At 53.9% G+C, this 23,017-nt stretch overlaps 1 protein-coding gene across 4 annotated transcripts in view; it reads left to right on the top strand.

Annotated features, from left to right (window-relative positions):
* The window catches only part of BRD4 (bromodomain containing 4), a 54,286-nt gene that overhangs the window by 23,985 nt on the left and 7,284 nt on the right, over window positions 1-23,017 (top strand). For 3 of the 4 annotated variants that reach the window (XM_079918851.1, XM_079918852.1, XM_079918854.1), the window contains exons 4-13: window positions 29-164; window positions 1,791-2,080; window positions 2,760-3,125; window positions 4,010-4,138; window positions 9,726-9,935; window positions 10,685-10,884; window positions 11,191-11,525; window positions 12,636-12,746; window positions 21,959-22,011; window positions 22,146-22,509. In XM_079918851.1, coding sequence (XP_079774977.1) covers window positions 29-164; window positions 1,791-2,080; window positions 2,760-3,125; window positions 4,010-4,138; window positions 9,726-9,935; window positions 10,685-10,884; window positions 11,191-11,525; window positions 12,636-12,746; window positions 21,959-22,011; window positions 22,146-22,509 — 2,194 coding nt within the window. The remainder of the gene's footprint in view (window positions 1-28; window positions 165-1,790; window positions 2,081-2,759; window positions 3,126-4,009; window positions 4,139-9,725; window positions 9,936-10,684; window positions 10,885-11,190; window positions 11,526-12,635; window positions 12,747-21,958; window positions 22,012-22,145; window positions 22,510-23,017) is intronic. The other variant, XM_079918853.1, reaches the window with a different exon arrangement.

Raw genomic sequence — 23,017 nt, 5'->3', positions numbered from 1 at the left:
CCCTCACCACATGTGTCTCCTCTTTTAGCCTGGAGATGACATAGTCTTAATGGCAGAAGCTCTGGAGAAGCTCTTCTTGCAAAAAATCAACGAACTGCCCACTGAAGAAACTGAGATCATGATAGTCCAGGCAAAAGGAAGAGGACGTGGGAGGAAAGAAGCAGGTAGGGTACCTTCCGTGTCCCCAGCACTATTAGCTTCACACTGAAATAGCCTGTGGCAAAGTGGGGACCCATAAAGCAGTGTGAAATGGGCATTTCCACAAGCCCCAGTGAGCTGCTTTGGGGCTATACTGGGGAACAGTAAAGCAGGGAAATTGGCTTTATTTCTCCCTAGTCTTTGCCAGCCTTCTCCAATTTCACTGGGAGACTGGGAGTGGTGGGAAGACAACTATATTATACACTCCCTGCCTTGTTGCTGTTTGGGTATGGTGAGGCCAGGTTCATCAGGGGAACCAGCCCAGAGGGTCATATGACCATGTGACCCTCCAGCAAAGTAGGAAAAATTGAGCCTAGCCTTTTTTGATGGACTTCAGTTAAAAAGAAAGTACAACTTTTTCAAAGCATTTTTAAATTATTTGAATTCTTCATCCCACCAGTGCTATAGTCAGTCTTTGTTTTTCATTTTAGATAAATTAACCTGATCAAGGGCAGTTTTAATTAATATTCCAGTCCTAGAGCCTTAAGGTTTGTTATTTGAATTATTTATTAATACACTTGTGTTGGAGCCATGTCTGCTATTTGATAGTCTTCTGAAGTCAAGCCCTCTTTGTCTATCTTAGCACCTACCCCTGCCCCCAAGCCTGACACGGGATTCCGAAGGCCAGCTGGTAGGGAGTAGCCTACTCATGAAATGTTTCTGTCTAGGAAAAGTTTAAACAGCTGCCTTCTGCATCTTGCCATCCGCAGCTCCTTGCTGCAGAAAGGTGATGTTTGCAAGGTAGCCTGTGCTGTGAGTTGTTTGCTTCTCTAAGGAGTGGGCTTTCACGTGACTTCCTATCCCACGTGGAAGTGGTGGCTTCATGGGAGCAGAGGGGGTTGGCTAGATCCCCTGTAGTGCTGAGGGGTAGCCAAGGAGAGCTGGTCTTGAGGGTCACCCCTTAGCCATGGAACCTGCCCAGAGGCGTCCAGTATCCTTACGACCAAGGAGCCCCATCCTCCCTTCCTGGGACAAGGGGTTTGGTCTTTACATGGGGTGGATGTAGGGCCTCGTGTGTTTCGGCTCACCCACACAACTGCAGGGAGGCAGTCTGAGCCGGTCATGAAGGGCAGCAGCCGTCCAGCCTCCCCCTGTGATTCAGAGAGGTGGGGGTAGCCAATTTCCAGAAACCTTGGCCAGCGCTGCCGATTCCGTCCCCCTGCCAGAAATGCTTACTCAGAAGGCAGTGTTTCTGGGAATGAGGACAGCTCTGCCTGAAAGCACCAAGGAGCATTTTTTTGTTGTCACTGTCCTGGTGCTGACTCTCAGCGTGTGTTTCCTGTGCCTTTGGCTCAAGCCTTCATGCTCGTGAAGGGGTCTCTGTGCCTGAGTCCCCAAGTCAGGACTTGGAGCCAGGACACCCCAGGAAGTGTGGAATGTGGTGTGCCACTGCTCTCAGAGCCCCCTGGGACAGGTGGACAGATTTGGCTGAGGTCCAAGGTATTTAGGCTGGTCTCTTAGACAAATAGTTACAGAGACACTGTGTGCCATGCCCACGCCGATGTGTGCTTGCCACGTGTGGCAGTGTCCCCACAAGGTCAGCCGGCATGCAGACATGGCATCTAACCACCTGTCCCTTTTATGATTGGTAGGGACAGCAAAACCTGGCGTCTCTACGGTACCAAACACAACGCAAGCATCGACTCCTCCGCAGACCCAGACCCCTCAGCAGAATCCTCCACCCGTGCAGGCCACACCTCACCCCTTCCCCGCTGTCACCCCAGACCTCATCGTCCAGACCCCTGTCATGACAGTGGTACCTCCCCAGCCACTGCAGACGCCCCCACCGGTGCCCCCCCAGCCACTGCCCCCGCCCGCACCAGCCCCCCAGCCTGTGCAGAGCCACCCGCCCATCATCGCGGCCACCCCACAGCCTGTGAAGGTGAGCGTCCTGTGCGTGTGTGTGGCCTAGCCTGACCACTGGCTGACTCCGGTCACCTCAGCTAGATGACCCTTGCCTCCCCTTCCACTCCATTATAGTGAGGCTTACAGAAGACAGTCACCTATCCTTGCTGATGCTTCTGGCTCCCAGGGCACTTGTGGGTAGTTAGGACCTGGGGGGATCAAGCTGTGTTTAAATCAGCACAGCCTAAAAGCTGTTGTCTTGCTGACCCACAGATCCCATAATTGTGTAACACCTCCCAGGGGGTTGCTGCCCCCCTTCCCATTTCTAATTTAGACTGCATATTTGCAGATGCTGTCTAAATAGTCTCTGAAATGTGCCTCCCATGGGTGGCCAGAGTGACAGAGGTTGGCTGTGGGAGAGGTCCCTGGCATGTAGGAAACTGCTTTCAAAAGTCTCTTTGGCCTCTGGTGAGCAGATCCCACACTTAGTTGTGTGCTTTCTCCTGCCACTGGCAGGGTCCTGTCCCAGCTGCAGAACAGAGTGGTGGGACAGGGTTTCCCTGTCTTCAGTCCTTCACCTGTGGAATTTACCTTTGGGCCCTGTTCCCTGTGAGTGTTGAGACCCTAGAAAGGACCTGGCTTCAGGAGTGACCCTGAGGGCCCGCTGTGCCGGCCGCTGCCTCTGACCGTGCCTATCGCGCCTGTGCTCTCGGCAGACAAAGAAGGGGGTTAAGAGGAAAGCGGACACCACCACCCCCACCACCATCGACCCCATTCACGAGCCACCCTCACTGCCCCCGGAGCCCAAGACCACCAAGCTGGTGGGCCCCCGGCGGGAGAGCAGCCGGCCTGTTAAGCCTCCGAAGAAGGATGTTCCCGACTCGCAGCAGCACCCAGCGCCAGATAAAAGCAGCAAGGTCTCAGAGCAGCTCAAGTGCTGTAGTGGCATTCTCAAGGAGATGTTTGCCAAGAAGCACGCAGCTTACGCCTGGCCTTTCTACAAGCCCGTGGACGTGGAGGCGCTGGGCCTGCATGACTACTGTGACATCATCAAGCACCCCATGGACATGAGCACGATCAAGGTTAGTGGGTGTGCCCCTGGAGCTGGGGAACGGGCTCCCCGGGACAAGGAAGGCCAGCACCTCTGAGGCCTGTCCAAGAGGAGGGCCCAGTCTTACTAGCTGTCTAGGCTCTTCTCACCAGCCCAGGGAAGCCCAGTGCCCCCTGCTGGAGATTATGGGGACATCATCTGAGATCATGTGGTCATTTTGGTCACAGACAGCAATGCTGCCCTTTCCCTCATCTGGAGATGAGCCCTTTTGTGGCCTTGAGGCCCAGTGCCCATAGATACCTTCACTCGGTAGATGCTCCTGGAGAGTTTGGGGAGTGGTGACTTTGCCAGGCTCTATGTCTTGAAGAAGGCCTTGGTGTCTCTTAGTAAAGGGCACACAAGTGCTGGCATTTTCACTGTAGTATTCTGAGGCCTTTTTGGTTTTGTTTATTTTAAGCCTTTTGGCACTTTTTTCCTTCTGAGAGTGGAGTAAGCCTGCCCAAACGTGGGATGGGCAGAGCAGGGGACATTGCTGTGTTCCTTTTGACCAGCCCTGTCCGATGTCACCAGGACAAGTACAGGCCAAGTCAGAACTGGGCCCAGCCCTCCCTTTGCAGTTCTGGCTTAAGCAGTACCTCTGTGGCTTCTCTGTCCACTTGCCTTTTAGCCAGGCACAGTGGGTGGGTTTGGATGCTAGCAGGGCAGTTCCTCGCCCTGAGACTTGGTGTTGGAGTATCTCCTTGTCCACCTGGTGCTGAGAACTGGGGTGATAACCTCTCCCCACTATGGTCTGGGTTAAACCCAGAGCCATTGAGAAGTTGACTTGCTCCTTCCTACAGGCAGCCCTCCTTGCTGCCACCTCCCCATTGGAGTAGGGGCAGCCATGGCTAACCAGGACCCGTCCTGTCTTTCTAGTCTAAACTGGAGGCCCGTGAGTACCGTGATGCTCAGGAATTTGGTGCCGATGTCCGATTGATGTTCTCCAACTGCTACAAATACAACCCTCCTGACCATGAGGTGGTGGCCATGGCCCGCAAGCTCCAGGTGAGGCTCTGGGGGAGCTCTGGGTGTGGGATCCTGCAGAGGAGCAGGCTGGCTGGGGTCCTGGGTGGGCCAGGCCACTATGGGCCTTGGCAGATTTTGTCACTTGCTTTGGTATAATGCCATGTTGCTTTGGAAGAGTGGACTAAAGTCAGGATAACACATAAATTTTACATTAGGATTATTTCCTTATAATTAAAGCAGGGTGGTTGGTTATGGTCTTGGGCATTTTGGATTTTGGGGTGTTCCACTGAAAACCCCCCACCCCCCTGCATTCGGTTGCCCTTGGCTGGAAGAGTGCGTGTCCTGTGCATGGCCCAACCTCTTCTCCAAAACAGACCTGTCTCAAGTCGGCGAGGGACACTCTTGCCAGGTAGACAGTTTGTCACAGTTCTGAGCTGAAGTAACTGCCCAACTGTGGGCATTTCTTCACCAGAGCCTTGAAAGCCTTTGTTTGCCTTCCCGCTCCAGGGCGGCTGCTTCTAGATGTTCTGTGTGGCCATGATGCACTAATGGGTGGGATTCGTAACCCCTTCAAGTTGATTCTGGGTGATGTACGCTGTGGAGTGCACACATGGGTGGAAGGGAGGGGCAGATTACAGCATAAATATGTGAACTAACTCCACTTTTTTCTATTTAAAAAAAAAAGGAAAAGCATATACCCAAATTTAAACAGAGACATATATTTGGGTAGAACAATGAGGAGTTAAAAATTATGGAGAAAAAAGTCGATATTTAGTACTGTTATAATCTGTTTTATTATTATTTGAAATTACACATAATAAAAATTCCCAGCCTCTTCTCCCCAAGGTCCCACGTTGCACTTTTGCTTTCAGGGTCAAAGCAGACTGTGGGCTGAGCCACCTGCTGTCACAAGGTACAGGTCCAGTCTGCACATCCTGCACCAGGTCCTCTCCTGGCACCTGGGTGGGCCTTTCTCAAACCAGGCTTTCTCAGCCATCTGTGAAATGCTTCCAGAAGCAAGGCTTGCAAAAGGCCTTTAGTGACCTGTGGGTTGGTGTCTATCAGAGGTCACCTGAGCCCTGCTTGCCCACCTGCCTTCCAGCTCTGTTAACTCCACACGTTGTCATGCATTCACCAGCATAGTGTCTCCTATGTCATCATGTTGGAGCCAAGGCATGGTCCTCTTTGTTCTTTCACTGCAGCCTGTCTGGGTTAGCCTTTAGTGCTCTGAAACTCTAGGTGTTTAAAAAAAAAAAAAAACTTACTAGCATGGATCTGGCTATCGTTAAACACACACTCAGACTTGAAGGTTTGTATTTCTACTGGCTGTTTATTAGTTTTTTATTTTATCTGAGGTTTTTTGTTTAGTTCTGTTTTATGTTTTTGGAAGGGGGACTCTCTTTAATTCAGTGCTATGTTGTCTGCTTTCTTCACAAAGCTTCCTTTTTCAGTATTTACTTTTGCATTTCCCATCCTTGAAGCAGATCAGGGTTTATAACTTTTCTGCAATTCTCATATGTAGCCACTAGGTGGCAGTGGTGCCCAGAGAGAGGGGGGAGGGAGGGAGAGAGGAGAGAGGAGAGAGGGAGGGAGGCACACCCACCCCCTTTCCCCATTCTCTCTCCCCTTCTCCTCCCTGAGGACTTGGATAGCATTTGCCCAGATTAATACCCATGCCCTTTATTTGCCCTCATGCAAACAGCTAAACCAAAACAAGTTCTCTGTCAGCACCAAAGATCACTATTTTGAGCGACTTTATTTAAAAAGAAGAAAGAAGATATTCTCTGATATATTTTAGCTCTTCGTCTTCCTAATTTTTGTGCCTGTTTTAAGGCTTTTTTTTGTTTCTTTTGCTTTTTTTTCCTTCTGGGAGTGGCATGAGCATGCCCAGACACGGGATTTGCTCATAGCAAGGGCACTGAGATATTTGCCACAAAGCAGCCTCTTTTCTAAACATTGACTCCAGACACCAGGCTGGATGACGATGGGACAAGGTCCTTGCTCTCGAGGAGGGTCCACTTCAGGTGGGGGGAGGGGGCAGTGCGCAGTGGGCCACTCAGCACGAGGCTGCCTCTGCCCCCAGCTTGCTTTGTCCCTTGCAGGTTGGGTCTCCACGCTGTTGAAAGTAACATGCCAGGAGGCAGGTGGGGGTGCCTGATTCAGCCCAGTTGACGTGGCAGGCCCCCTGTGTGGACTTTTCCTCTAGAAGGCAGTTCCTGTATTTTGTAGCATCTTGAGCTGTGTTTTCTTCTTTCTTTCGAAGCTTTCTAGGATCAGCATGGTTTAGGTGGCAAGATTACCCACTGGGGAGGAGTAACAAAATCCCAGCCCTTGTTTGCCTCAGTAAGAGGTGTTGGGATCTACTGTCTCTTAATTAGGCTGTGCGAAAAGACTGGGATTTACCCAGAAAGTTTTACGGGAAATGATCCACTTTATATTCCTCTTTCAGCCTGTAAATTCTGGGCCTTTAGAAAACCCACATCCCGCCACCTGGCAGCTGTGGTCACAAAGATAGTCAGGAGCCCCTGGGCTCAGGGTTTCCTTGGGAGCCTGAGTGTGGCTTGAGCTGAGGGCTGCTAGCCTAGCTGCTGGGCCCAGAGCTGCTGGTGGTACTGTCCTCTACCCTCTGTTCTATTGTGAAGTGAGGAGTAATTTAGGAAGTTTTGCACCTATGTGGATTACCAGAGTTTTATTTTGAGAGAAAGTGCAAATTCATGGTGGTACGCAATTGTTTTTACGGCAAGGAAAAAAATTAAACTGAGAAAAGTGTGTTGGGGTCCTGCATTAGATCCCAGAGGTAGGAAGCTTGTGAAGCGTGTGTGTGAGTGTGTTTGTGTATCTGAGTGTTCACTCACGGCCGCATCCCCACCACCTGGCACCTCGTGTGCCTCCATGGCCTACATTGTACTCCCCACCTCTGTGCCCTCGTTTTGCCCAGGTATGGCTAAGCCTCACAGCAGTATCCAGGCATGGCCAAAGAGGGGCCGACTGGGCAACACCTTCTCCTTGGGTCTCCACCTGTGCTCAGCTGCAGGCTGATTTGCCTGGGAGTCTTCGGACACTGCAACCTCCCAGCACCTGAGCATCTCTGTTTCACTAAAGGGGAAGGCGGGAGCTCCCTCCATGAATCTGATGTAGCCCAGAGTAGATGGCCCTGGTCAACATTCCAGCGAGAGGAGATACTTACTCTCTGAAACCAGTGTTCTTTCTGATATTGAGAATTGCGACATGGCTCAGATTCTTGGAGTGGGGTGGAGGTAATGTCACACCAGGCGGAGTAGATGGGTTCATCTGAATATACTGCCAGCTCTGGTGCAGGAGCCCTGAGCCCCTGCTCCCCTGGTGGGTGCTGGTTGTTGGTGTTCACTGCTCCTTTCTGTCACCGTCCTCCCTCATGACATACTTGCCCTGGGTGCATCTCATCGGGTTTTACCATCCTCTTATCTGCCCCCACGCCCCTTTGATCTTTCTTTTGTACCATCCTCCTGGGTGTCTACAGCTATTGTCCTCCTCTCATTCTTAGGTCTCAAGTTCCCCAAAGGCTCTTTGCCACCCCTTGCTGTTTCTACCTTAGCACTTACGGCACTGTACAACTGTTTGTGTTCACCCCTTCAGGACAGGGAGTACATCATTCTTGTTTGCCACAGAACAGGTGCAAGTCTCAGCCACTTGGGAAGGTTTTCTGCAGCAGCCCTTAGCTCATTGGCACACAGGCCCGAGTGTGTTTCCCAGTATGTCCCCCACTTGGGCTGATGCAGGTGGGAGGATGATGGGTCATTCAGCTGGGCACAGCCAGGAGGCAGGCAACCCACCTGGCTTTTGTCTCATGCTCCTTGCTGTTTGGTCTTGGGGCTTTGGGAGGGCAGGGACCAGAAGCAGCTAGGGAGGGGAAGGAGGGCTTAGGGCAGGTGCCACCCCCATTTCTACAACAGTCACAGCCTGTGGGTCAGGAACAGGGATGTCCTTGTGGTAAGGGTAGAGCTGTCTGGCAGCTGGTGTTGGGGGCTATGTTCACAGACCAGTGGCACGAGATAGCTTCCACTTGGTAAAGTGTCACCTCTCAGCAGCGCCAAGTGCTTGGCCCTGCTTGCCACCCTTCTCCCTTCTTGGGGTCCTGATGCCCTACCACCTTCTTAGACACATTTCTCTAAGAGCAGGCCTGGCTCTTTCAGATGCTCATGTGGGTCAGTCATGGACCTGAGCCTGCCCACATCCAGGGCACTGTGAGCAGAGAGGGTCTTGCTCACCTGGTCTGAAGGCCCCCTCTCCCTGGCAGCTTGAGTGATAATGGTATCTGGTCATCCCTCCTGTTTGTCTTCTCTGTTGCTCTCAGATCTGCTCCATGATTTATTTCTGATTAAATTAGAAAGTTTTTGCCTTTCTAGTACTTAAACTGAAAACCACTCAGATAGCAGAGTTCAGGCAGCACCTTGCTGAGAGGAGAACCTGCCTTGGAGGAGGCCGAACCTGAGTAGTCTGGAGGGGAGGGGACAGTACCACAGTTGTGTGGAATGCCTGCCCTGCTGCCCAGGTCACTCATTTCCAGTTTCCTGGGGGCGGGGAAACCTGAAGCTGCATTCCAGAGACATCAGGAGAGTCTTGTAGGGTGGGCTCTGTCAGATACACTCAAGTTTGAAATACCAGCCTTGGAGCTCTACCCCACAGCCCTTCTGGGCCATGCTGCTCTCTCCAACATGGATTCACACTTGAGGAAGGCCCCCCTTCTGTTATGTGAGTTGCTGTGTTAACTGACTTATTCCAGGCTTAAAGCAGGTTTCAAAATCCTACTGGAAAACCAGGTCTCAGGAGCTCCTGGGGTGGGATCCTATGCTCAGTAAGCCCAGGGTCTCTGCTCACGTTGCTTGCACCTCACAAGGCTGGCTGTCTCCCATAGCCTATTCTCAGCATCCCATATCTCGTCTATAACTTTCTCACATTTCTGGTGTACCCTGGAGATGCCTTAGGCAGGGGCATGGCCCTGCTCAGTGTTGTGCCCACTACAGCGAGGACTTGATCTCCTCACTGGCTGTGGGCTCTGTGCTGGGCACACTCCCACCTTGGGACCTTTGTTCCCTCTGGAACTCTAAAACTGCAGACCCCACCCGCTCCCTATGGGAATGTGAACCGTAAGACCCCTGTTCTGTTCACTGTTGTGTCCTGGTGCCCGGCCCACCGTCCGGAAGGCTCCCTTGAGATGTGCTGACTGAATGAGCATCAACCTGATGGGAGTCTCAGAGCACTCTTTCTGTGGGTCCTGTCCGGGCCTGCCATCTGTCAAGGATCCCCAGACTGATGTCCTCATTGGGCTGGCTATCTCCTGTGATGTGAGTCACCTGTCCTTACCTCAGCTGTGTCTCCCAGGGAGTCGGTGCCAGGCCATGTCGGGAGCACCTTTCTCCCCAAAGTGAGATTTGAAAGAGGAGTGTTGAAAGGGTTATCAGGGGGCCCTTGCCAGCCCCTCGCCTTAGTGATAAGGAAGGGGGTCACCATTGACTCAGCCCTCTTTGTTTCCTGTTGAGTCACCCCCAGCAGCCAGGGATAGTGTGACGCTGGGCCACAGTCCAGGCACCCCCAGGGCACCCAGCAGCCCTCATGGGCACAGCTTCCCCCTACCCCTCACCTCCAGGATGTGTTCGAGATGCGCTTTGCCAAGATGCCAGATGAGCCCGAGGAGCCTGTGGTGGCTGTGTCCTCCCCAGCGGTGCCACCGCCCACCAAGGTTGTGGCCCCGCCCTCATCCAGTGACAGCAGCAGCGATAGCTCCTCAGACAGTGACAGCTCCACTGATGACTCCGAGGAGGAGCGAGCCCAACGACTGGCTGAGCTCCAGGAGCAGGTGAGGACACAGGCAGCCCCATTTTCAAACCACAACCCCCCGCCACCCCCTACCTCCCCCCGCCCCAGCATGAGTTCCAGCATGAGCAGAATTCCCACTGGTCCCCTTGTGCCAGGTCAGGTGCATATTGTTCATACTTAAATGTACACTGTGGGTATGGAGATGGGGTGACGTGGCTGTTCCCTGGGCAGAGGTGAGGCTTTTGTATCCTTCTGGTATCTGGAAGAAGGAGGCCGAGTCAGCATATGGTGCGTCTCTTCTGGGGCTTCCAGGATGTTCCTCTCTCTACAAGCTGACCATTAGGCCATTAGTGCCCACATGTGTCTATGCGCTTTTTTTTTTTTTTTTTAATATTTATTTATTTGGCTACGCTGGGTCTAGTTGCTGAGTGCGGGTTCTTTGTTGCGGCATGTGGGTTCTTTTAGTTGCCACGTGCAGGCTCTAGTTCCCTGACCTGGGAATGAACCTGTGCCCCCTGCATTGGGAGCGCAGAGTCTTAACCACTGGACCACCAGGGAAGTCCCTGTCTATGCACCCTTGCCCAGCCTCTTTAGGGATCCTCTTCTTGGAACCAGCATGGTCATGGGGCTTGAGTGGCTCCTCTGACAAGGAGGACACTGGGCCACCCTGGGAGTTCAGGGTCTGGGTGGGCATGGGCACTTTGGATATCTAGTGAGACGGCAGGTCGTGGAGCTGAGGGCCAGAGACCAGGGTGACGGGATTGTGTGTCTTGCTTGTCTGCTCCACAGCTCAAAGCCGTGCACGAGCAGCTTGCAGCCCTTTCACAGCCCCAGCAGAACAAACCAAAGAAAAAGGAGAAAGACAAAAAGGAGAAGAAAAAAGAAAAGCACAAAAAGAAAGAGGAAGTGGAGGAGAATAAGAAAAGCAAAGCCAAGGAACTTCCTCCCAAAAAGACCAAGAAAAATAATACCAGTAACAACAACACAAGGTCTGTGGGTCACCCCTACCCCCACCAGTGCCCCTAGTCCAGATGGGGACAGTGGGGAGGGAGGCTGCCTCTCTGCTCTTTTTTCTGGGATGGGCCTTTGAGGGAGAGAGGATAGCAGGTAGCATGGTGCAGGCGGCAAGACAAACCAGAGCAGCCCCCCAGTTCACCATTTGTGGTCTCAACTGCAGCCATGTGCTCCCAGGAAGGTGCTGCCAGTGCCCCCTGTTTCCTGTGAAGACCACTGGGTGGGGGTGTGGAAGCCTCCCCAAGCCCTAAATGGAGAGATATGTGCCCACCTTCCCCCAGGGACCCATTCTTAATGGTGTCTGCATCACCCCATCGTAGCAAGAAGGAGCCAGCACCCATGAAGAGCAAGCCCCCTCCCACATATGAGTCGGAGGAAGAAGACAAGTGCAAGCCCATGTCGTATGAAGAGAAGCGGCAGCTTAGCCTGGACATCAACAAGCTTCCTGGTGAGAAGCTGGGCCGCGTGGTGCACATCATTCAGTCGCGGGAGCCCTCACTCAAGAACTCCAACCCCGACGAGATCGAGATTGACTTCGAGACCCTGAAGCCATCCACCCTGCGTGAACTGGAGCGCTATGTCACCTCCTGTTTGCGGAAGAAAAGGAAACCTCAAGGTGCCCTTGGGCACCCTGGGGCGGTGGCGGGGGGTGGTGTTCCCAGTCCTGGGTGAGGGAGAGGGCTGGGCAGATGGGCCAGGCTGCTACCCTTGCACCTCTAGTAGTGAGGCCCCTGTTGGCACCTTCAGGTAACTTTGCCTTCCAGTCTCGGCCCTCATTCTCTGCAGGCTTGCTTTCCTTCCGATTATAAAATCTGCATTCTTGACATAGAAACCTCTGAAGGTTTGTGACATCAGACTCAGCCCTAGGCTTATTGGTGCCTTTGTTGATCTCTCTGGCTGCTGGCCATCTGCGGTCCACCTGCACCTAGGTGTCCTAAGCCTTGCTCTGAGCAGCAGCAGCTTTCGTCCTTAGCTTCCTGCCTCTGAGTCTTCCCCAGAAGCCACCCCCCTGCGTCTTTGGGGTCTCTGGGCATGGGGGGTGTGGCTAGGAGGAAAGGCATTAAGTTGGCACTGTGCCTGCCTGCTGTCTTCTCTAGCTTGGTGTGACACCCCCCCTCCCCCACCCCCAGGTCTTCCAAGCAGCTCTTTTGTGTTATCAGTGCCTTGTCTTGGCTCACAGCTTTTGCGTTAGAACCAGTAGGACTTAGGATCCACATCAGGACTTTGCACACAGCCTTCATTCCAGCCCGGACTGACTCCTGGGGTCCTTGGCACACACACACACCCCATCCTCCGCCCAGGGTGCCACACAGTGACACTTGCCTCAGTCTGCACACTGAGGTGCTGGGAGATCCCTTGGGGCTCTTTCCTTGTCTTGTTCTGTCTTTGACTGTCATGTCCCCTTTAGGTCCTCTTTACCCACTGTCAGAAAAGTAGCTGAGGGAGCATAATCACAGCAGTCCCTTGTGTTAGAGAATTCCCTCCTGCCCTGGTCTCTTAATCCTTGATGAACCCTGTAAAAGGGTACTTTGAGAGATTGGAGGGACCTTGAAAGTCCAGTGTAAGCCAAGTGTTTGGCTGGCATGCATGGTAGGCTAGCTGCTTACCATTGGGAAATGTGGGTCTGGCCAGGGTTCGGAAGGATTGCAGCCGGCCGTTAGGAGCAGCCTTCGGGCTTATGGGACTCAGGGCCCTGCCTGACTCTGTCCCTGTTGCTTTATTGCAGCTGAGAAAGTTGATGTGATTGCTGGCTCCTCCAAGATGAAGGGCTTCTCATCCTCAGAGTCGGAGAGCACCAGCGAGTCCAGCTCCTCTGACAGCGAAGACTCTGAAACAGGTTAGGTGTCTAACTTAGAGTCTTGTCGGAATCCTGCCTGTGCTCCATCCTGTGTCCAGGCTACCAGAGACCAGAGATGGCAGTCATAAGAACTTGCTGGGCCCTCCCATCTGTCCATCTACTTGGTCACCATGTTAATCTCTAACTGGGGGCGGGGGTAACCCTGCACCTGCCCCCACACTACCCTCGACCTGGGCTGGGGCAGGGAAGACAGGTAGCCAGGGGTATTGACACTGCAGAGACCTGAGAAAGAAGGGGTGGGAGCAGATGATGGAATTGATCTTAGCGTGAGCCTGCCCAGCCTCACAGTCTTCCGTGTGTCACAGTTGCATGCAACACAGCCCTTTCAGGTGATGTGATTTGGCAGGTGTGGAGCAGCCTGCTTTTGGCCCTGCTGTTCCTGGGGCTTAGGGCACTGCCATCCCCCCCATAGTGTGCTCACTGCTGCATTGGCTACTCCTAACTGCACGCACTTGGACATGCGTGTCCTGTACCTCTAACAGTTCCTTCTCTCCATGCTCCATGGGCGTGCATTTGTATCCACTGGTGCGCCTGAGCAGCAGCTTTGACACGGGAGGTGGGGGCAGGTGGAGATGCTGAGAGCTGTGCCAGTGGTGGGGAAGGGGACCTTTCCTCCAGATATAAGCCCTCCTGGTTATTCTCAGGGGGAGCAGATGCTCAGACTGGCCCAGAGGAGAGGCTAGGGAAGAAGCCTGGTGACTAGCCTGTTCTGTGAGGTGGAGCTGGCCTTCTCTGGGTGAGCAGAGTTGTCCCTGGGCAGGTCTAACTCTATCAGCTGAGCAGACAGTCTGTGGACCACCCGCGAGCCTGCCCTGGGACCCTGGGTGTGCCCCTCCAGGCAGGCTGCAATGTGCACATCCACAGTGGGAAACGTGTGTTTGGGCAACGAAGACTCCTGGCATATTCTTTCATGTACCTATTTTATCCCTGATATTTTATTTTAACTGGAAATAAATGATAAGCTCCACTTTGGTCACATAAATAATGTGACCTGGTGGTGCCAAGGAAGTTTGAGGATCATTTGCAGCAGTTGGAAAGAGTGAAGCTGCCCTGAGGTGTGTGGGTCCACAGGTCCTCCTGTGGGCTCAGCCTGCCTCTGTCCAGGGAAGCTGGGGACAAGGGGGCCTCTGGGTCTTGTCACTGCTCCTCTTCCCTTTTATAGTAAGGACACCAGGTTTCCCAAGTGTTGGGGGAGGGCTCAGGACTACCTCATTTTCAGTGGACCAAAGTGACATGAAAGTCATTAAGTATATTCTGTATTTATTGAGCTCCTATTGTATGCAAAGATTGCTGTGAGTAGTTTGCTGGCTGCCTCTTTCTCCATCCTTAACCATTTTTTCTTTCTTCCTAACCAGCTCCCCCTTCCATTGCTTTTTTTAAACCTGTCTACCAGCAGGGGGCGCCGCATCTGGTGCTTGCTCAGGCAGAGCTGGCCCCAGGCCAGGGCCCAGTGCCCTTAACAGGGTGAATGGCCATATTCTTGGGCTCAATTAGCATTCCTGGTGGCTGCTGACTTCTCACTTTCAGTGCCAGCCAAGCCTCAGGTTTGTCTTTCCCTCTGGGGTTTTGTACCTCCTGCATTTTCTAGCAGGCTGTTTCTACTAGGGGTTTCATAGCCTTTTCTCCTAAGGATCTGAACAACCAAAGAATACCCCAGAGGTTGAAATTGGCAGCGGACCTGATAGCTAAAACAGCATGGTTTGGCCCCACCCACTGTGGCACCTTAGGGGGCCATGACCATCACACCTGATGTCCCCGTTGCGAATCTGTGACTGTGGCCTTTGTCCCTGACTCCTGAGCTTCTGAGCGTCCTACAGCCCGCCTGCTGCCGCCTGCTGTGGAGTGACCATGACGGTATTTCTAGCAGCTCCCTGCTGCTGCCGAGATTTTTTTTTTTTTCCTCCACATTTTTCCCCCTTTTAAAGAAGCTGGAAGGATTGTGCAACAAGTAATCTGAGAGTCCTGGGAACAGCTGTCCTGGCAGGAAGGAGGGCGAGATTTACAGTCTCAGAGCCGCCAGCCTTCAGGCTCCCAGGCTCCGGCAGTCCAGCCCTGGCGGCTCCCTCGGCTGCCTCCAGCTCCTTCCTCTTCCCAGGCACCCTCCCCACCTTGAGTTTTACGAGCCTCTCTTTTGTCTTCGTGGTCCTGACTTTTCCTTTGCCTTCTGTGTGCGCTGGAGAGCTCTGTTGGAGGCCAGCTGAGAGCTTTTACTCTTGGGAGGGACCCACCCTATAGATTTGTGCCCTGCAGCTCAGATGCTACAGGTTCCAAAGTGGGAGCCTGTGCCCTGGCACCACTGAATGTGGCCATCTGCCACCCCCATCCTGCACAGGAACCTGCACTTGCTCTCCGGGCAGCTCCTCCAGCAGCTGCTCGTGCTGGGTCCATGGAGCTGGGTAGATTTCTCTGACCAGTTACAGGTGGTTCTGCCTTGCGGGGAATGGGGCCTGGTGGGGGGCATTGAAGGTATTTCTCTTGGTGTTTGGGGGCTTAATTGTTTTGCCCTTCTTGTTCTTGTGTTTCCATTTGGATTAGTGCTGAAATTCCTAAGGGCCTATATTTGTCAGTTCTGCCGACACAGCCCTGAGACATGAATCACCAAAAGAAATTGAACCAGAGGCACTAAGTTGGGGCTAGGGCAGTGGTACGTGGACTCCTCTCTGGCCACTGTCCATAGACAAGGATGCTGCTAGCTGCTCAGGACATGGGGGCTGGTCCTTGGGGCAAGGCCGCTTTAGGGAAGCAGTGCGTCCACAGACTGGGGCGGAGGGGGTGTTTCTTTTCCAGCTCTGTCCCAGGCCACTGTGTGTTCCTCCTCCTGTTCAGGAGCATGCAGCACTGCTGGCCAGTCCCACGACATCTTTTGAACCCAGCTGTTACTTGAGTCGTGGTCTTCCACTGAGCTTTGATTCTGGTTAAACTCTGAATCAGCTTGAGGGACAGAAGGTGGTGGTACAAGTGCCACCCTCCCACTGCCCCTGAGCCATCTTAAGCTTTCACCCCATCACATTGCTGATGTCTGGCTCTTCCCAAATGCCACCCACAGATCTTTATGGGCAGGGGTGGCCACACAGTTCCTGTCACTCTCAAGAGCACCCCTGGCCTGGGCTGGGACAGGAGTTCAGGGAATTCTCTTGGACTTGATTTTGGTCTTTTAGTTGCGGAGGGAGCACACTTCAGCTATTTTAGTCTCCTGGTTTCCTTTTCCCAGGATCGGAGCATGTGGGTGTTTCTTAATAGCTCCAAGGGGAAAAGGAATGCTTGATGTTTTGGAAAGATTTGAGCTGGAAAGTGCAGACAGAGGCCATGGGGCATTCTTCCCAGACAACCAGCCTCAGCTTCCGACCCCCTGGGGTCCTGGAAGGACTCGGTTCCAGTCCCATCTTGGGGCCTGCTGCTGCCCACTCCAAGGGTGTGACGCACGCTCTTGGGGAGGGGGTAAGTCCCCTGGTGGGGGTGGGGGTAGGAAGAGATCTGGAGGACGGGGCTATAGCCAGTCTGCCCGCACTGCCAGGTGACCCTCACACTCCCACACACACGCAGGGACGGATTTTAGGGCTTCATGGGCGAAGGTGAGCCTTGTGGAATGTGCCTTGAATGAGAGACCGGCCGGTGGGCGGGTTTTTCCCACATGCGCACTTGGGGACCATGGGAGTGCAGTGTTGGTTGCATCTGTGACTCTAACAGAAGCATCTGCTCTGCTATATGGGTGGGAACGAGCCCCACACCCCCTCCCCCATCAAGGGGAGCTGCATTCGATGCCTGGGACAAAGAAGGGACAACTTTCTTTCTCAACCTGTTTTTATTTTTTGTTTTTTTTTTCCTTAACAGTGTATGTAACTGGCTCCTCTTTTTATAATTTTTTTTGGTTTGTTTCTTGCGGTTTATAGGAATGCAGAGGTGAGGCTGTTAGCTAGAGGTCCTGCACTCCGTATCTTTCTTAGGGTCTTTTCCTACCTCCACCCAAGCCCTGAGGAAGGGTCAGCATCACCTCCTTGAAATAGACAGGTGCAGAAAAGCAGACCCTGGGGGATAAGATCAGAATCAGTGGGCGCCTAATGCGCATGGCATACCAGGCTGGTCTTCAGAAGTGATGGCAAGGAGGACAGGCAGGGTAGCCTCTCAGATGCAAAGACCAGTAAAGGAAACACCAGCATGCACTCGGCACATATGGAACTTGTTACTGGAAGCAGTTCTGTCTAGAAGCATAAACAGCATAAACAGACTCAGGCGGTTCTGGAGACATCCATGTGTGCCAGATCCGAGGCCCTTCTAAGGGAAAGGTGGGTCTGTCCCCACCTGCAGCTGGCCAGGCAGGGGGTGGAACTCCTAGTCTGCGGCTATTCTCTCGTGCCCTGACAGCAAGCAGGGCACAGGAGGCTGGCTTGGTCTGCGGTTCTTCTGTTCTTATGACTTGAACGGTACATTCCACACCATTTCTCTCACACTGGTTTCTCTCTCCCTCTATGTAGGTCCTGCCTAATCATTGGACACGGACTCTTAATAAAACGGTCTTCAGTTCCAGATTCCTTCCCAGCAAGCTATAGCTTAAGTCCATTTTCTTCCGTGAAAGGGACAGGACTCCATCAAGTTATGGAATTCCTCAGAGCCCTGGGCCTGTCCCCTGGGGTGGATTAGTCATGTCCAGCAGCTCACGCCTAGTCCCGCCTCCGGGAAGGCTGCCTGCCTGGCTGCCCGCCCGGGCCTCCTGTGTAAAGACTGCCTGGCTGTCCTGCCCCGCCTCCCTGGTCGTCTGGGGTCCTCTGGGTGGGTGGCATCTCCCAGAGGGTGATGACAGTCCCCCCTGCACACGCATACATGTGGTGCTGCTCCGTGTGCAAGACCCCAACACAAATATGTTTTCTCTCCTCATCCCTCCCTCTTTTTTGGGGACTCTGGATCCTAACTGGTTCCCTCCTGGACCTTGCAATGACGTTAGCCCAGGGAGGATCTCATTCACCCTAAGGAAGAACACTGTAACATCTAGAGCTTCCCCAAGTGAGGAATGGGGCTTTAGAGGCGAGGCCAGCTGGGCCCAAAGGCTCACTGGGGCTGTCCCTCAGCATGCCTTCTCTCTGGTGACCTATAAGGCTCCATTAGCCAGAGGCTGTCACCAGCCACAGCTGATTCACAGCCCCCTGGAGTCCTCCTTTCTGTTTTCATTGTTCCCACTGTTTCTGTTGGGCATTTTCCCAACTTCTTTGGCCTCTTCTCCTAAAGTCACATAGGGAAAGTACTTCCTAAGCTGCCTCCCAATCCCTCCCTTCCCAGGTACTTAGAAGCAGGCTCCAGGAGCTGCCAGGCAGGCCATTAGTGAGGGGCGTCTGGGGAGGAGTGGCCGTGTAGCCAGTTGACCTGGCTCCTCTAGCCCATCATCCTTTCCTTTGGTGGGGGTTGGGATCTGGGCTAGTGGCAAGAAAGGGTTCTTGAAACCCAGAGCACTGGACCAGTCAATCGTGAGGGCATCAGAGCCTTCGGGCCCTGTTCCATGCACATGCAAGTAGTCTCCTAGTCTTCAGTCCCCTAGAGTGATGACAGCTGCTGGGGATGGGGCAGGTCAGGGTGGCCACATAATCCAAGCCCTCTGAGAGGCACTAAATAGGCTTTTTTTTCGCTCTAAAAATAAATGTCGGCCCTTTTTTGGTCATGAATCCAGCATCTCAACAGAAAACTGCCTGACGTGAAAAGTTCCCTAAGGAATAGCATCTGCATTTCAGAGAGCTTTTTTTGTTTTATATATAGTTTGTGTGTACTTCTTCAAGGCCTAACCATCTCCTGGCATCTTGGAGTCTGCCTTCTGCTGGAGCTGGAAGCAGGCTTGAGGAGGTGCAGTTGGCCACCGCCTGTGTGGAAACCCTGGCACTCCTCCCCAGCTCCTTGGGGCCTTGGGCCCAAGCAGCTCTAACTGCCCCAGACTGGCCTTGGCCTTGGGTTCCCGGTTCAGCCTCCCCAGAGCCTCCAGGGCCCCTGCAGTGATACTTGGGAGTTCCTAGGCTGCTCCCTGATCCTGTAGCCGGTCAGCTTCCAGTCGAACTCATTCGCCAAACAGACTATTTTGAGCTGCCCTTTGGCCTGTTCCTGATGTGTTCCCAGTACAACTCAGCCTGGCTGGGGTCAGGGAGCTTCATGCCCGGAGATTCCCACAGGACAGTTGGGAAGCTGCTGGTATTGTCATTCTGGGAAGATTCTTCTGTCTTAGAACAAAAGTCAGGCTAGATTCCCACAGTGTCGGCCTGTTTGCCTCCCCACCCCTCCTTCCCACTCGTGTGCACATGGGCTGTAGCCACGGGCCAGCTGTCCTGCGTGGTCCTTGCAGCCTCGCTGTCCAGGGATCCCGTCCTTCTTGCCCGTGGGGCTTCCGTCTGGCAGAGAACCTGATCTTTAGATTCAAGCTGTCACCTATGCCCAGTGCCCCAGGAACAGAGCAGAGAGAGCAGAAGCCCACTCACGCCTTGTCGGCAGCCTCCAGCATGCGGACAGTGGGAGGTGCCAGCCGGGCCTGAGGAGTCGCTGTAGGAGGGGTGGGAGGCCTGGGCATCTGCTGGTGCTGAGGCTCCCAGCCGGTTCAGTTGAGGGGCTATGCACCTCTGCCCTTACCTTCTATCCTGTCTCCTTCCCTTGAGTTGTGGGGGAGTGGGGAGAAATCAGTGTTTTAATCAGATTTTACAAAAACGTTTTAATTCTTTGTACAATTACCATCCTATGTAAAGATGAAACTTGTGTTGAGTTCAAGATTTTTATGGAATAAAGATCACACAGTACTTGAGGCCATCTTCATGTAACCCTTTCTAGAGAGTTTTGTGTGGGGGTGTCTTGGGGCTGGTGTGTTGTGAAGTTGTGCACTTCCTGTCTTGTCTTCCTACCAGTAACTCCAGCATGAGGCCCAGGACACGTGAGCCAGATGTGGCTGTCCCAAAGAGGCTCCAGCACCCCTTGGTCCCCACTGCTGGCCCCTTTAGTCCTCTTGTCCTGGTGGTCTGCTGTGCACCTCCCACCTTCTCTCCCACTCTAGGCCTGCCCCTCCCAGCACTTATGTGGAGCCCTGGGATGGTACTCCCAGGGACCTTTCTAAGGCAGCTGAAAGCCACTCCCTGGATCCTTAAGGGCCCCATTGCACTTTTTCCCCTCTGGTTCCCAGATGGGCCTCTCTGCTCATGGCTGCAGGGAGATGGTGTGGGTTCAGAGCCACTGTCCCTCTTTTGTGATGAAAAAAAGTGTTTCCTCCCAAGGCCATGAGATGACAGGCCACCCCTACCCTGCCCAGCCTTCTCCCCATGACACAGTGGCCTCTCCTGGTCAGACTTGACCCATTGGTCCCCTCCCTCCAAAGGCATGCCAGCATGCAAGCAGCCGCCCCCAGCCTCCCCAGCTGCAGTTTCTGTTACTGGAATCCATGCTGGGAGAGGAGCCCAGCCTGGAGGAATGCTCTGGCCTCTCTCTCCCACTCCCTTGGGTCAGCAGCCTCTGTGTACCATGCTTTATCCCTGTGTGTGTAGGGTCCGCTTGGTCCTGGGCCTCCAGCCTCTCCTTTTCCATCCTGCGGCTGCCAGACACCCTGTGGCCTGATCCTGCAAATCACCCAGATGGCTCCCTTTTGTATGTGTGACCCTCAAGAGTGTCCTCACCAGCTTTTGTATGTGACCCAAAGAGTTCTGCGCCCTGTATCCTGGCATCTCTCAAGTCTGGGTTTGGGGCTGGGCCTACAGTTCCTGTGTCCCAGGTGTCCCTAGTCGCTGCCATTTGTATGAGACATGTCTGTAGCTGCTGAGTTTTGTGTCACTGTCTTATCACTTGCATGGAATGGTGAGCTTTTGCAGGGCACAAAGTCCCTTCTCATCCCTTTTGGTGACACGTCGCACCAAGGCTGTGCACCTCACAGAAGTTTAGCACAGCCCTCCATGAAGCAGCTTTGGAGCTAGCAGTGGAGCTAGCCCTGCTTTGGGCAAAAGCATGTGTCCTCCAACACCAGCAGCAAGAGCCAACACCCTGGCAAGGAGCTCAGGGAATGCCAGGCAAAGCCATGAGGTGCCTCTCAGTGACAGGAATCTGAAAGGCACCATGGGTCCTACCTCCCACCTGGTGGTTGGTGACTTCATTTCCTAGCCCTTGAGCACTGGCTGGGCTTTCTCTCCTCTGAGGTTTACACCCAGCAGTGTTTGGCAAGGGGCATCCAGCTGGCAAAAGTTCCTTAGCATAAGCTTCTAGAGTGGGGGCAGAGGGAGTCATGCTGGCTCTTGCACACTCCTCACAGAGACAGGCACACCCCAGATTTATCCACACAGTGGTGGCAACAAGCCATTGGCTCCTGAGAAACCGGGACACATACTGCTTTCTCCCTGCAGCACATTGACTGTATCCCAACACAGGAACTTCTCTGAGGCTGGTCTCCTGAGAGGAAGGGGAGTCTGGCCAGTGTCGTCCTCCTCTGCTGGCAATGGCATTGAGTACCTCCCCCATTGGCTCCTGCGTCGTCCAGGGAGGCTGGCTGGCTGGCTGGCTTCTCTCTTCCTCCACAAAGCGCTCATGCTTGTCAGCACTCTCTTCACCTGTCCCATGGCTCTGTGGCCAGGCCTTGGCCCATGCTGGCACCAGTGGTCTTTCTCAGCCCAACTCACGCATCTCTGTTTCGTCTGGGAGGGTGGGAAGGAGCGAGCCTCAGAGGGCAATGCAGTTGGAGGCCACCGAGTTGTTACTTTTTAGCTGTGTGACCAGAGCAAGTCCCTTAACTTCTCTGAGCCTCACTTTGCTAATCTGTAAAATGGACAAGGTCATTTCAAACACCATGATTGTTGCAAGGCAAAGCAGGTTGGGGTGCAGATGCTCAGGTCACTGTAGAGGCTTCTGACCAGCAAATTGGAGGAGAAGTTGGGCAAGGAGGTTTCTCGTAGCTCAGTTCCCAGTGCATTTGGGTGTCATCTTTTAACGGAGCTGGTGGTCCGGAGATTGGCAGGCAGCTTTTCAGGCATGGTCCCTGCTAGGAAAAAGCAGCAGGCAACTGGGTAGGTGGCACCCCACATGTCTTTCCCTCCCCTGTGACCAACTTCCATCCCAGACAGAACCCAGCCACCCTCCCTCTCACTGTCACCGGTCCTTCTCCTGAACTCATCCTCTGTTTTCTCCTTGCTCTGCGTTCAAGGCCAGCTCCCAGTCTTCTCCCCCGTAGGCTCACCACCTTCTCTTTTCCTCCACAGAGATGGCTCCGAAGTCAAAAAAGAAGGGGCACCCCGGGAGGGAGCAGAAGAAGGTATGTGGTTTCGGGGGTGTCCTTTAGCAGGTGAGCAGTGGCCACCTGTCTTTTGGGGCCCTGGAGGGACCCTGTGTCTGACCCAGACGGGTTTGGCCTGCCTGACGTCAGCCTGTCTGTCTGTCTGTCTGCAGCACCATCACCACCACCATCAGCAGATGCAGCAGGCCCCGGCCCCTGTGCCCCAGCAGCCCCCACCGCCTCCCCAGCAGCCCCCACCGCCTCCACCTCCACAGCAGCAGCCCCCGCCCCCGCCCCCTCCGCCCTCCATGCCACAGCAGGCAGCCCCTGCGATGAAGTCCTCGCCTCCACCCTTCATCGCCACCCAGGTGCCCGTCCTGGAACCCCAACTCCCAGGCAGTGTCTTCGACCCCATTGGCCACTTCACCCAGCCCATCCTGCACCTGCCGCAGCCCGAGCTGCCCCCTCACCTGCCCCAGCCTCCCGAGCACAGCACTCCGCCTCATCTCAACCAGCACTCGGTGGTCTCTCCTCCAGGTGAGCTGCAACCACACCCGCAACAGTGTGGGGAGGTTCCCTTCCCACCCTGGTCTTACCACAGTGACAGGGCACTCTGGGCGACCTGCAGAACCCCTCTTAACCTCAGTTATCTCTAAGGGGAGGTTAGCAGCTTCCCGGGGCCATTATGGAAATTACACGAGAGGCCCCAGAACAGGCCTTGCACAGAGAGAGAGTGCTTTGGGTACAGAAGACACTGATTCAGATCTTCTGCTGGGCCAGGCGTGGTGTGAGATGGAAAAATATGTGATCGTCTGTAGCTCCCAGTCAGGGATAGGGGTTTGAGAGGGCGCACAGCCTCAGCCGAGAGCGGACACACCTGTGGGAATCAGGAAAGACTTGCTCTGAGACCTGAAGGGCAAGTGCAGCAGTTGGAGGGAAGGGAAGGGAGGAGAGTTGGGGGCGTGGAGCACGGGGCAAGATGGTGAGGGGCCGGATCCTGTAGACCTCCCTGGATGCTGTCCTTATTCTGGAGCTTTTGGGAAAC

This window comes from Stenella coeruleoalba (genome assembly GCF_951394435.1).
Source record: "Stenella coeruleoalba genome assembly, chromosome: 3".
Taxonomy (NCBI): Eukaryota; Metazoa; Chordata; class Mammalia; order Artiodactyla; family Delphinidae; genus Stenella; species Stenella coeruleoalba.
The sequence above is the reverse complement of the archived record's forward strand: the minus strand, read 5'-3'. Positions and strand labels throughout refer to the sequence as shown.